General features: G+C 44.4%; 1 protein-coding gene across 1 annotated transcript in view; it reads left to right on the plus strand.

The window, feature by feature from the left end:
- mmp16a (matrix metallopeptidase 16a (membrane-inserted)) overlaps positions 1-12,669 on the plus strand; it is a 326,220-nt gene that overhangs the window by 97,451 nt on the left and 216,100 nt on the right. Inside the window, exon 2 of the mRNA XM_085992713.1 lies at positions 2,126-2,274. Coding sequence (XP_085848839.1) covers positions 2,126-2,274 — 149 coding nt within the window. The remainder of the gene's footprint in view (positions 1-2,125; positions 2,275-12,669) is intronic.

Below are 12,669 nucleotides of genomic sequence, written 5' to 3' on the forward strand. Positions count from 1 at the left end.
TGGTTGGGCCGAATGGCCTGTTTCTGTGTTGTATATCCTATGTAATCCTATGTAAACCTGGACGACATTCAGGCATGGGCTTATAAGTGGTAAGTAACATTCGCGCCACACAAGTGCCAGGCAATGACTATCTCCAACAAGCGAGAGTCAAACCACTGCCCCTTGACATTCAATGGCATTACCATTGCCGAATCCCCCACCATCAACACCCTGGGGGTTACAATTGACCAGAAACTTAACTGGACCAGCTGCATAAATACTGTGGCTGCAAGAGCGGGTCAGAGCCTGGATATTCTGCGACAAGTGTCTCTGGCACCAACGTCCATCAATTTCCCTGGTCGCTTGCTCAAGCTGAGCTGAATGATCTGATAGCTATATGTCTCAACCTATACCTTCTGTTCCTCTGATTCCAGATTTGCACCATTCCTCTGGAACTCTTCCAAAGTCACTTTGCCTAGCTATGTCTCTTCCTGCCTTAAAAAAACTGTGCACTTTTATATGGTAAATAATAGGGCCAATTTTCCTCCCTCCTCTTTCGCCTAACATGACTTGAACCCCTTCACCTGACATGACATGGGATGATCTGAAACTGCCTGTATTTCTGGGTGCAGGTAATTTGAATGAGTCTAACTTTTTCCCTAGTGCACACTGCCAGATTTGCAGACTAAAACTCAACAGCCTCAGCAGACCTCAGAGGCTTGAGGTAGTGGTAATACCTGCCAACAACAAGCCCTCTGGCTACTGTCCAAAACAGCTCTTCAGATCTTCTTGGGTACCTGGTTAAAAAAGATGCTAAACTTTTTCTGAGCTGCTTCTGTTGCTGCTTGCCCCCTACCAGATCCTCCAATCTGAGTGGGACTGAGCACACTGCATAATGCCTAATTCTTCTGGGCGCTCTTCCATTTGGAAGAGGAAAATGAAGCGGGGGGCATCATTATGTCACTCCTGCTTCACTATATGGGAATGGAATGTTTGCATCTGTTCAAGGTGGAAGGACTCTGCCCCCCACCTCCAAAATTGGGGGAAATCCCAAATAAGCAATGCAAAGAGGGTGAAGACCTGGGGGTGAATTTCTTTAGGGCTGCTCCTGTTGCACCACCCTAACTGTGGCAGAATCCCATTTATGCATGCAAACAAGCTTTTCATTGGTCCTCAGCTGAAGTTACAGCAGCGTAGCGGGAGAAGCCCTGAGGAAAACACCAGCGATGCTGTCACAGATCTCGGCCTCAAATTGCCTATGCTTTGCACCCGTGAACTGAGCAATCCCTGGGCACAAAGCAGAGGAAAACCACCCCTGATTTCTTTTTAACACTTGTGTGTCCACTGTCTCCACAAAAATGTTGTAACTGTAAACTTTTCCAAAGTGTAATTTCATAACTGTGCAATTATATCAGTGAATCTTAATAGTCTTGTTACTCATATTGCACCACCCCAATTTATAGCATAATGTAATTTGTATTGCATCATAGTTACTCATAATGCAAAACTGAAGTTTCATTTTAAATCATTTTGTATTACATAGGAATAGGAGTAGGCCTTTTGATCCATCAAGCCTGTTGCACCATTTTGTTATGCTGGCTGCTCTTTACCTTGTTGTCCAATTTCCTGTCTTTTCTCTAAACCTATAATATCCTTATTTCTCAAGTAAGTATTTCCCTTTTAATCAACTGAATTCATTCTGCATCCATGGTCCTAGGCAGAGTGTGTCTTGCGACCAATTGTGTGAAGAATGATTTTCTGGGATTGCTCTTAGTTCTGATTCTAAGATTATGCTGGAAATACTCAGCGCATTAGGCAACCATGGAGAGAACAGACAAGACGTTTAGAGTATCAACCCTTACTCAGAATTCAAGAGGTTGGGTCCATAGCTGAAGCATCTTGTCTGTTTTCTCCATGGATGCTGCCTGATCTGCTGAGTGTTTCCAACATTTTCTGTTTTTGTTTCAGATCTCCAGCATCTATAGCATTTTGTTCTTGCCATTCAGCAATGCCTTGTGTTGGTGCTTTAAAATGCTATGCCACCATTGCTCAGAAAAGTTTGTTTCTTTTTAAAATGTGATTTCTTTGGATGCTTTTTCAATGGCTGTAATGGACTGATCAATTGGCATCTCTTTTTTGTTTACAGATATGGTTACAGAAATACGGCTATCTTCAAGCTAGTGAACCCAGAATGTCAGTATTGCGGTCTTCACAGTCCATGCACTCAGCTGTAGCTGCTATGCAGCAATTCTATGGAATTAAAGTTACGGGGACTTTGGATGAAAATACAATAGAGTAAGGAACGTCTGTTTTCCCCCTCAGCTAGCACCAGCTCACAAGTGCTGCATACGTCTGCTAGAGGAAGCCGATCAACTCCTACTTGTAATTTGCAGAGCAACATTGCTGCCATTTTCAATAATACCAGAAAATATAAGATTTCTCCATTGCCTCTTAAGGGAAAATGCCACTTATTAATGTAGTGGTTATAGAGTGCCTGCAAGTAGCAGGAAATGTCATTTATATTCAGTAGGTACCTTTCAATTATACAGATCAAGGGTTTGCTGTTTTTCCGTTCCATGGTTGTGCACAACCATCATCCAGGCAGACCTAAGCTCCAATAAAAATATTTACTGCAAGGTGCAGATGCACAATTTAAAGACAATTTGTCACCTTGAAGAAAGACTGGCAAGGCATTGTGAGGTTGATAGCATCGCGCAGTTCTAACTTGTTATCAGTGATCAGGTCATTCCTGAGAAGCCAAAGTTGTTGATGAAAATCAAACTTGACTTTTTGGACAGTTTCCAGTCTCTATATATTCATCTAAACTTTATTGGAATAGCTGAAGGTCAAGCATTTGAAACTGTCCAAAATGTCTTATTAAAAACTCATGGTGGACTCCTATTTCCTCTGCTATGTTTAATACTCCAAACTAACTCCATCGCCTTTATAAGTGGGCCAGTGAAACTTGACTAATTTCTGGGTGCTACAGTACTAACCAAAAGATGGGGAATTGAAGTTTATGAGCAGTGTGTGCCTCAAAGTTACTTTTCTCATTGGGGTGAGTTTTTCATATCTCTTGGCCAAGCCATTAGATGCTGTGCATAAAATGGCAAGAAGTTCAACTGTGAGGCGGGAGGGAAAAATTTGTATCTGACATGCCTTGCTGAAACCGTGCCTCAGCCTGAACAGTGGTCGTACAATTTCTCAGACTATCTCACCCCTCCCAGCCACAGGTTACATAGTGATAAGCTGCTTTCAAGAGAAGAAAATCAAGAAAAACTTTTAAAAAGTAATGAAGCCCATGAGTCAACCTTTCTCAATTTTTTCAAAGCAAGCAACAGGAACCTTGCTGTCACAGTTAGCTAAAACTCAGTCAGGCACTAATCTCATTCAGTGTGTTTATCTCCAGGAAATGAATTTGAATTCCATCTTGCCCAAGTAGTTAAAATGTAATACTGAAGTTTGTTTGAACAACATCATAAGCATAAAATACACTTTTACAGTTGATTCAATAATCTCAAATTAGGAGGTGTTTAGGTTGCATTACATCAGACATACCTAGGGACATTAATTATGGTCACTATCTTGAAAGTGTTTCAGCACCTTTATCACTACCTGAAAAAGCATAAAAGAATGTAACTGCTAGTCTGTGCAAAAGGTAACTTCTTGAAAAATTGGACAAGTCTATTGCCATTTTTTTTAAAGGCAGAAGTATAAATGGAAATGGCCTTAATTGGATTAAAAAAACATTTCTCAATGTCTGGATAAATTAAGTTTGAGAAATATCAGGGACAACTGAAATTCCAGGCCTAAAACACTCCAAAACTGAATGTGACAGAGCTGCTTCTTACAGGATACGAGAAGAGGTATTTCAACCATTCATGAGATTGGTTGGCATTAGAAGTACTGCCAATAGGAACTTATGTTGTGAGGGCAGAATTACTATTTTCTTACTGCAATTAAGCCTAGCTGACGATGCTATTGGAAACAAAAACAAAGACATTTTTTGGCAAACAGCTGACTGTCCTAAAAGGAAAAAAGTGGTCAGCAGTATTAATTTTTATTTATTAAAAAATGGCAATAAAACCTTTCCCTTATGAGTCTATATAATAGTATGCCCGTGATGATCCCTCCCATATGGTATCTGGAGCATAGGTCATATGGGGTAGCACTGTGAAAACCATATTTAGATATATGCACTTGGCATTTTGCCAAAACCACCATTAATATAATCTCTGAGTTTGAATCAGTGCTTTGTTTTAATAAAGTTGATGCATCAAGTTGAGCTGATTTTGATGGACTAAGTAGCGAGGAAATACCTGCCTGAAGCTAGAAAGTGGAGACAAAGGCACTGTAGCGGTGCACTACACGAGAGCCCAAGTGTGCTGTACACAGAGTGGTAGGACATAGGCTCACACGCACTCCTTCACATCCAATGATTAACCTGTCTCAGCCATGAGGAACTACCGAGCAAAGGCCATAGGGAAAGATAGAGGCCTAGAAGTTAGAGGTGTTGGCACTGGCCATTAAGGTCGACTTTGGTACAATAAAAATGGCGGCCACCTCACTTCTGCCTGCTTCCGGCCGGTCCCGCGCAGCTGCCATTTTTGACAGTTTGGCAGCGCTGTCTGCGCTCGCGGAAAGTAATTTAATTAGCAGAAGCGTGACGTTAATCAAACTGGTCAGTTGAACGGCATAGGAGGTAAATACTTTTAAAATAAACTACTGTATGTACTACAGTTGTAATAATCTCAGGAAAAATCCAAGCTGCGTTTCCTTACATTTTATACATTGGGGTTTTCTAGTTTAGGAACTGATAAAATGACATGCAAAGTTTGGAAGTCTGCTTTGAAAAGGCTTGACAGCAAAGAAATGGCAGACCAATTAAATACATATTTTGGTTCTGTCTTCACAATGGAGGACACAAATAACCTCCCAGAAATGTCGGGGAACATAGGGTCTGATGAAAGGGAGGAACTGAAAGAATCATGATTTGTCGGGAAATGGTGTTAGGGAAATTGATGGTATTGAAGGCCGATAAATCTCCAGGGCCTGATAATCTACATCCTAGGGTATTTAAGGAAGTGGCCCTAGAAATAGTAGATGCATTGCTGATCATCTTCCAACATTCGATGGAATTTGGAACAGTACCCATGGATTGGAGGGTAGCTAATGTTACTCCACTATTCAAAAAAGGTGGTAGAGAGAAAACGGGGAATTACCGACCGGTAAGCCTGACATCGGTAGTGGGGAAAATGCTAGAGTCCATTATAAAAGATGTAATAGCAGAGCACTTGGAAAACAGTGACAGGATCGGACAAAGTCAACATGGATTTACAAAAGGTAAATCGTACTTGACTAATCTACTGGAATTTTTTGAGGATGTAACTAGTAAAATAGTTAAGGGAGAACCAGTGGATGTGGTGTATTTGGACTTTAAGAAGGCTTTCGATAAGGTCCCACATAAGAGATTAGCGTGTAAAGTTAAGGCACATGGGATTGGGGGCAAGGTATTGACTTGGATAGAGAACTGGTTGGCCGATAGAAAGCAAAGAGTTGGAATAAACGGGTCTTTTTCCGAGTGGCAGGCAGTGACTAGTGGGGTACCGCAGGGATCGGTCCTTGGACCCCAGCTATTCACAATATATATTAATGATTTAGACAAGGGAACTAGATGTAATATCTTCAAATTTGCAGACGACACAAAGCTGGATGGGCGTGTGTGCTGTGAGGAGGATGCTGAGAAACTACAGGATGATTTGGACAGGTTGGGTGATTGGGCAGAAGCATGGCAGATGCAATATAACGTGGATAAATGTGAGGTTATCCACTTTGGTGTCAAAAACAGGAAGGCAGATTATTATCTGAATGGCAATAGATTGGGAGAAGGGGAAGTGCAATGAGACCTGGGTGTCCTTGTGCACCAGTCGCTGAAGGTAAGCATGCAGGTGCAGCAGGCGGTTAAGAAGGCAAATGGTATGTTGGCCTTCATAGCGAGAGGGTTTGAGTACAGGAACAAGGATGTCTTGCTGCAGTTGTACAGGGCCTTGGTGAGACCACATCTTGAATATTGTGTGCCGTTTTGGTTGCCTTATCTGAGGAAGGATATTCTTGCCATGGAATGAGTTCAGTGAAGATTCACCAGGCTGATACCTGGGATGGCAGGAATGACGTATGAGGAGAGATTGGGTCGATTGGGCTTGTACTCGCTGGAGTTTAGAAGAATGAGAGGGGATCTCATTGAAACTTATAAAATTCTGGCAGGACTGGACAGACTAGATGCAGGGAGGATGTTCCCGATGGTCAGGAATCCAGAACCAGGGGCCACAGTCTAAGGATAAGGGGTAGGCCTTTTAGGACAGAAATGAGGAGGAATTTCTTCACCCAGAGAGTGGTGAACCTGTGGAATTCTCTACCACAGAAGGCAGTAGAGGCCAATTCATTAAATATATTCAAGAAGGAGTTGGATATATTTCTTAAGGCTAAAGGAATCAAGGGGTATGGGGAGAAAGCAGGGACCGGGTACTGAACTTGGATGATCAGCCATGATCTCATTAAATGGCAGAGCAGGCTCGAGGGGCCGAATGGCCTACTCCTGCACCTATCTTCTATGTTTCTATGTTTCTATATTCTCACCAAGAGTTCTTCAAAAGTCTACTGTTGTTAAAAATGTAATTTAACTCTGTTCTGCACCATTTACACCAGTGAACTCCTGACCAAGAGTTTATGTACCCCTTTTTTAAAATGTATTTCCATTGATGTCTCCTGCAATGGTTTAAAGACACCTGTGCCACAGTCTATGTGGTGTTTCCAGTCACAATCCCTACAGATCTGAGCCTGTGCTTTGAAAGCCACTCACCAGGGAGTGAATGCCCTTTGCGATATGCAGGCTAGTGCTCTGCCACTGCTAGCAGCAAGACGGTGCACCCCCCTCCCCCTCCAGCACCATGGTGGAGCACAAACCTCCACACAGCAACCATCTGGGGGAAAGATCTGTGGAGCGATGGCAGTCAGCGAAGGTAGAAGTACCAGGCAGTTTGCAGCCATTTGTGGACCCCACACATGACCCAGCAGACAAATGTCTGCGAAAGTAAGAAGGGAGCCGTGGACAAACAAATGCCTCTTAATATTTCACAATGCACAATACTCCAACCCTACAAGGGCCATCTACGGAGTCAATAGCAAACCCAGGAGCCGTCACCAAATGATCCGACATAGCACATTGCCCGAGAACGCTGCACCGAGCCTTCAGACTCGACCTTCGGCCTTCTGCTGAGCTTAGCACTGGAAGGAGCACATTGCACCACAGATTCTCTGCACCGCTCATGTAAATTAACAGGCAGCACCAAAATAACAGTGCTGCATGCGCTCTTTCTGCGGGCGGTCGTTAGCTTTAGCCGGCACTGTTACTGGCAAGTTTCCGGCCTACTCGAATTTCTAGGCCACAAAATCAGAGGCCTTGGTCACTTCCGTGCATTTCCCATTGGCCATATTCATATCCATCCATACTTTATGATATGGAGAGAATGAAGACGGTAAAAAATAACTCTAATGAAGTGAGATCTATCCTCCAAAAATTGTGAGCTAAATGATCTCCTCTTGTTCTCAGATATTCTTAATTTCATTTTGAACAGTTTAATTTTGCTCCAATATATTGAATTAAGCAGTTTGTGCCAAAGTTATAGGAGGGCATTTTCCTTTTAAAGTAAAATTAATTTTTTTTATTCATTCCTGGGATGAGGGCGTCGTTGGCAAGGCCAGTATTTATTGCCTATCCCTAATTGCCCTCAAGAAGGTGGTGGTAAGCCACTTTCTTGAACTGCTGCAGTCCATGTGGTGAAGGTACTCCCATAGTGCTAATAGGGAGGGAATTCCAGGATTTTGACCCAACGATGATGAAGGAACAGCGATATATTTCCAAGTCAGGATGGTGTGTAACTTAGAGGGGAACTTGCAGGCAGTGGTGTTCTGATGCACCTGCTGCCCTTGTCCTTCTAGGTGGTAGAGGTTGGGAGTTTGGGAGGTGCTGTCGAAGAAGCCTTGGCGAGTTGCTGCAGTGCATCTTGTAGATGGTACACACTGCAGCCACGGTGCACTGGTGGTGGAGGGAGTGAACGTTTAAGATGGTGGATGAGGTGCCAATTAGGTGGGCTGCTTTGTCCTGGATAGTGTTGAGCTTCTTGAGTGTTGTTGGAGCCGCACTCATCCAGGCAAGTGGAGAGTATTCCATCACACTCCTGACTTGTTCCTTGTAGATGGTGGAAAGGCTTTGGGGAGTCAGAAGGTGAGACACTTGCCGCAGAATACCCAGCCTCTGACCTGCTCTTGTTGCCACAGTATTTATGTGACTGGTCCAGTTAAGTTTCTGGTCAATGGTGACTCCCAGGATATTGATGGTGGGGGATTCGGCAATGGTAATGCCATTGAATGTCAAGGGGCGGTGGTTAGATTCTCGCTTGTGGAGATAGTCATTGACTGGCACTTGTGTGGTGTGAATGTTACTTGCCACTTATCAGCCCAAGCCTGAATGTTATCCAGGTCTTGCTACATGCGGGCATTGACTGCTTCATTATCTAAGGAGTTGTGAATGAAAGTGAAAACTGCAATCATCAGCGAACATCCCCACTTCTGACTTCATGATGGAGGGAAGGTCATTGATGAAGCAGCTGAAGATGGTTGGGCCCAGGACCATGCCCTGAGGAACACCTGCAACGATGTCCTGGGGCTGTGATGATTGACCTCCAACCACCACAACCATCTTCCTTTGTGCTAGGTATGACTCCAGCCAGTGGAGAGTCTTTCCCCTGATCCCCATTGACTTCAATTTTACTAGGGCTCCTTGATGCCACACTTGGTCAAATGCTGCCTTGATATCAAGGGCAGTCACTCTCACCTCGCCTCTGGAATTCAGCTCTTTCGTCCATGTTTGGACCAAGGCTGTAATGAGGTCTGGAGCTAAGTGGTCTTGGCGGAACCCAAACTGAGCATCTGTGAGCAGGTTACTGGTGAGTAAGTGTTGCTTAATAGCACTGTCGACGACACCTTCCATCACTTTGCTTGAGAGTAGATGATTGAGAGTAGACTGATGGGGTGGTAATTGGCCGGATTGGAATTGTCCTGCATTTTGTGGACAGGACACACCTGGGCAGTTTTCCACATTGTCGGATAGATGCCTGTGTTGTAGCTGTACTGGAACAGCTTGGCCAGAGGCGCGGCTAGTTCTGGAGCACAAGTCTTTAGCACTACAGCCGGGATGTTGTCAGGGCCCATAGCCTTTGCTGTATCCAGTGCGTTCTTGATAGCACGTGGAGTGAATCGAATTGGCTGAAGACTGGCTTCTGTGATGGTGGGGACCTCGGGAGTAGGCCAATATGGATCATCCACTCGGCACTTCTGGCTGAAGATGGTTGCAAATGCTTCAGCCTTGTCTTTTGAACTCACATGCTGGGCACCACCATCAATGAGGATGGGGATAATCATGGAGCCTCCTGTGCCCTTGCTACCGTCACTGCTGCTTCCAAGTGGTGTTCCACATGGAGGAGTACTGATTCATCAGCTGAGGGAGGGCAGTAGGTGGTAATCAGCAGGAGGTTTCCTTGCCCATGCTTGACCTGAAGCCATGAGACTTTATGGGATCCGAAGTCAATATTGAGGACTCCCAGGGCCACTCCCTCCCGACTGCATACCACTGTGCCGCCACCTCTGGTGGGTCTGTCCAGCCGATGGGACAGGACATACCCAGGGATGGTGATGGAGGAGTCTAGGACATTGGCTGAAAGGTATGATTTTGTGAGTATGACTATGTCAGGCTGTTGCTTGACTAGTCCTTGGCACAGCTCTCCCTATTTTGGCACAGATGTTAGTGAGGAGGACTATGTAGGGTCGACTGGGCTGGGTGTGCTGTTGTCGTGTCCGAAGCCGGTGCCCCGGTTGATACCGGGTGGTCTGTCTTTATTCTTATCATTGGTTTTCGTAGCGGTTTTGTACAACTGAGTGGCTTGCTAGGCTATTTCAGAGGGCAGTTAGTGGGTGGTAGGCCTGTGGCATTAGGCTGCAGAGAGGAGGGAGGGAGGGATCGCGTAGGGTCTGGGAATTAATTCTGTGGGGGCCGGGGGCTCATCGGGGAGCTTGGGGGATAGGCAGACAACATTGGGAGACCGAGGAGCATTTGTGGTGGGGGCAGATGACATCAGGGGGCCGGAGGAGCATTGTGGGGAGGCAGATGACTTTGGAGGGCCAGAGGAGCATCTGTGGGGAAAGGAAGATGACATTGTGGGGCCGAAGGAGCATCGGTGGGGGGCGGGGGGGGGATGAGAGGAAGGCGATCGGAGGCTTGGGGGTGGGGGTGAATTGGAGGCCTCCTTTGGGTGGGTGGGTCTCCGATCGTGGTGGGTGGGTGAGGCAGGGACGCTGGATCTAGGAGCTAAGTGTAAAGGCACTTTCCTGCTGGATCCAGGCCTGAAAAATCTGACCAGCCAGTGTTAAATATGAAATGGTGGTTAAATCTGAGGCACGCCAGCCTCATTATAATATGTAAATGGGCGACCCACCTCCTGGCAGCTGATTGGCTGCCCGCCCCCATCCTGCCTCCATTAAAACTATAAGTGGGCGGGTTGGAGGCAGTTTCTGGTCAGGATTCAGATTTTTAACACTTTAATTTCCCACTCGACCCCAACCCACCCGTTTCTTGGGGTTAAAATTCCCCCCAAAGAGAAGGAAAGAAATATTGGATTAAGAGAGAGAGGAAAAAGACAGAAAGGAAAAGTAAAATATTAAATTTAAAATTTTAAATTTGACATTATTAAAAACTCCAACAACTTCAGATACCTGAAGGAATGGGTCACTGCATTTGTTAAAGTTAATTTTCAGTGCCTGAGAGATTGATTGGCAACAATTAACAATTATCACGTTGTTAAAAGGATAGTTACGCTTGTAATGACAAGACTTAACTTTCTGTGGTGAGTTTGGTTTGTATCTACCGTGAAAATACAGCAACTTCATGCCATCTGTGGAGAGAGAGAAACAGAGTTAACGTTTCAGGTCGATGACCTTTCGTCAGAAACGTTAACTCTGTTTCTCTTTCCACAGATGTTGTCTGACCTGCTGAGTATTTCCAGCATTTTCTGTTTTTATTTCAGATTTCCAACGCCCACAGTATATTGGCACTTAACTGCGCATCTGCCCTTCCCCTGAAATTGCTGTACCATTTATGCATAAAAAGCGGTGATCGCCATTAGCCTCGCCATAATTTTGAATGAAAAATCTGTCCCAATGTGAATTTGCCTGAGAATCTGTAGCTGCAGGTGCCTCAAAGCTGAAATCCCTAACAGTAGCAAAACTAGTTTTCCAAAATGAATAACATTTAATCTCTCATTCCTAAAGTTTAAAAAATATGCATATACTTATGCTCCCCTTTGCTTAATATGGCACAGATACAACCTCCCGCTAATACTGCCATTGGAGTGCATACTTTGCGTTGCTGTGAAGCAACTTACACATCATTGGATTAGTAAGAGCAACCCAATTTGCAGCAATCTGGGATATTGCATTTAGTATGACTGTTATCTTATATGCACAAAACCATTTAATTAACTTGAGTGAAAATGATTGCAACAGACAACCATGTTTATTTGATTGAATTTACACAGGAAGAAAGGCATATAATGATGTACAACTTTGTGCATACGCCTATTCTTGTGACTTTTCATCCTGAGGAGAACCAAAAATCCAAAGCAACTATCACATCTGACACGTTAAAATCTGTGGCTAGCAGCATTGTCTTTATGGAGTAGCCAAATGTAAGAAGTCACACAACACCAGGTTATAGTCCAACAGCTTTATTTGAAATCACAAGCTTTCTGAGCGCTGCTCCTTCTTCGGGTGAAGTGGAGAAATGCATAAAGACACAGCTTATATAGTCAGAGAATCATGTCAGATGTTTACAGGTAACCTTTCCAACTGCTGAAGCGGTTTTACCAATGTAGATGTCCTATGCATTATCCAGTGGACTAGCTGCTCCCACACTTCGGCCCTGAATTTCCTCAGTATCTTCAGCACGTACCATGCCATTATTGTGCTAAAATGATTCAGGAAATTAGCACTTGAGCACATTTGAGTACATTTGAGTACATTTACGTAGTTTCTGCGCTAAATGTGAGTTTCCTCAATCGTTTTAACAGTGCAAATCTTATGCAGTCAAAGTCCGCTCAGGGTCATTTGCATAGCTGCACTGTTCAAATACATGGCAGTTTCCTGGGTTTACACCACTTCTACAAGCGGTGTATCAAAAAAAATCTAGCAGATCCTTCAGACAAGTGTAAGTGAAGAGTTGATGAGCTGAAGAAGGCACCAACTTCACTTACTGATTACAGGCTTTGAAGATCTTTTCTTTTAATCTGTTCACATTTTTTAAATCACTGACGCATGCATGTCATTTTACCACTCTCCCCAGAAAGAATGTTGGAACCTCCAACTTCCCCAAACCCCAAACCCACACTCAGATCAACATCAGAAAAGGGATGGTTTTCCCCCAAACCACTCCATCTCATCATAACGGAGGACGAGTTGCTGCAGCAGCATGTCGAGGCCAGGCGAATCAGACAGCATGTCGAGGCCAGGCCAATCAGACAGCACGGCAGAGGACAGAAACCCACCACATGCAACCCTCATCATGTGTATAGGCCGCACCAG

This window comes from Somniosus microcephalus, chromosome 7 (assembly GCF_052327205.1).
Source record: "Somniosus microcephalus isolate GS21.2 chromosome 7, FLI_Smic_1.0, whole genome shotgun sequence".
Taxonomy (NCBI): Eukaryota; Metazoa; Chordata; class Chondrichthyes; order Squaliformes; family Somniosidae; genus Somniosus; species Somniosus microcephalus.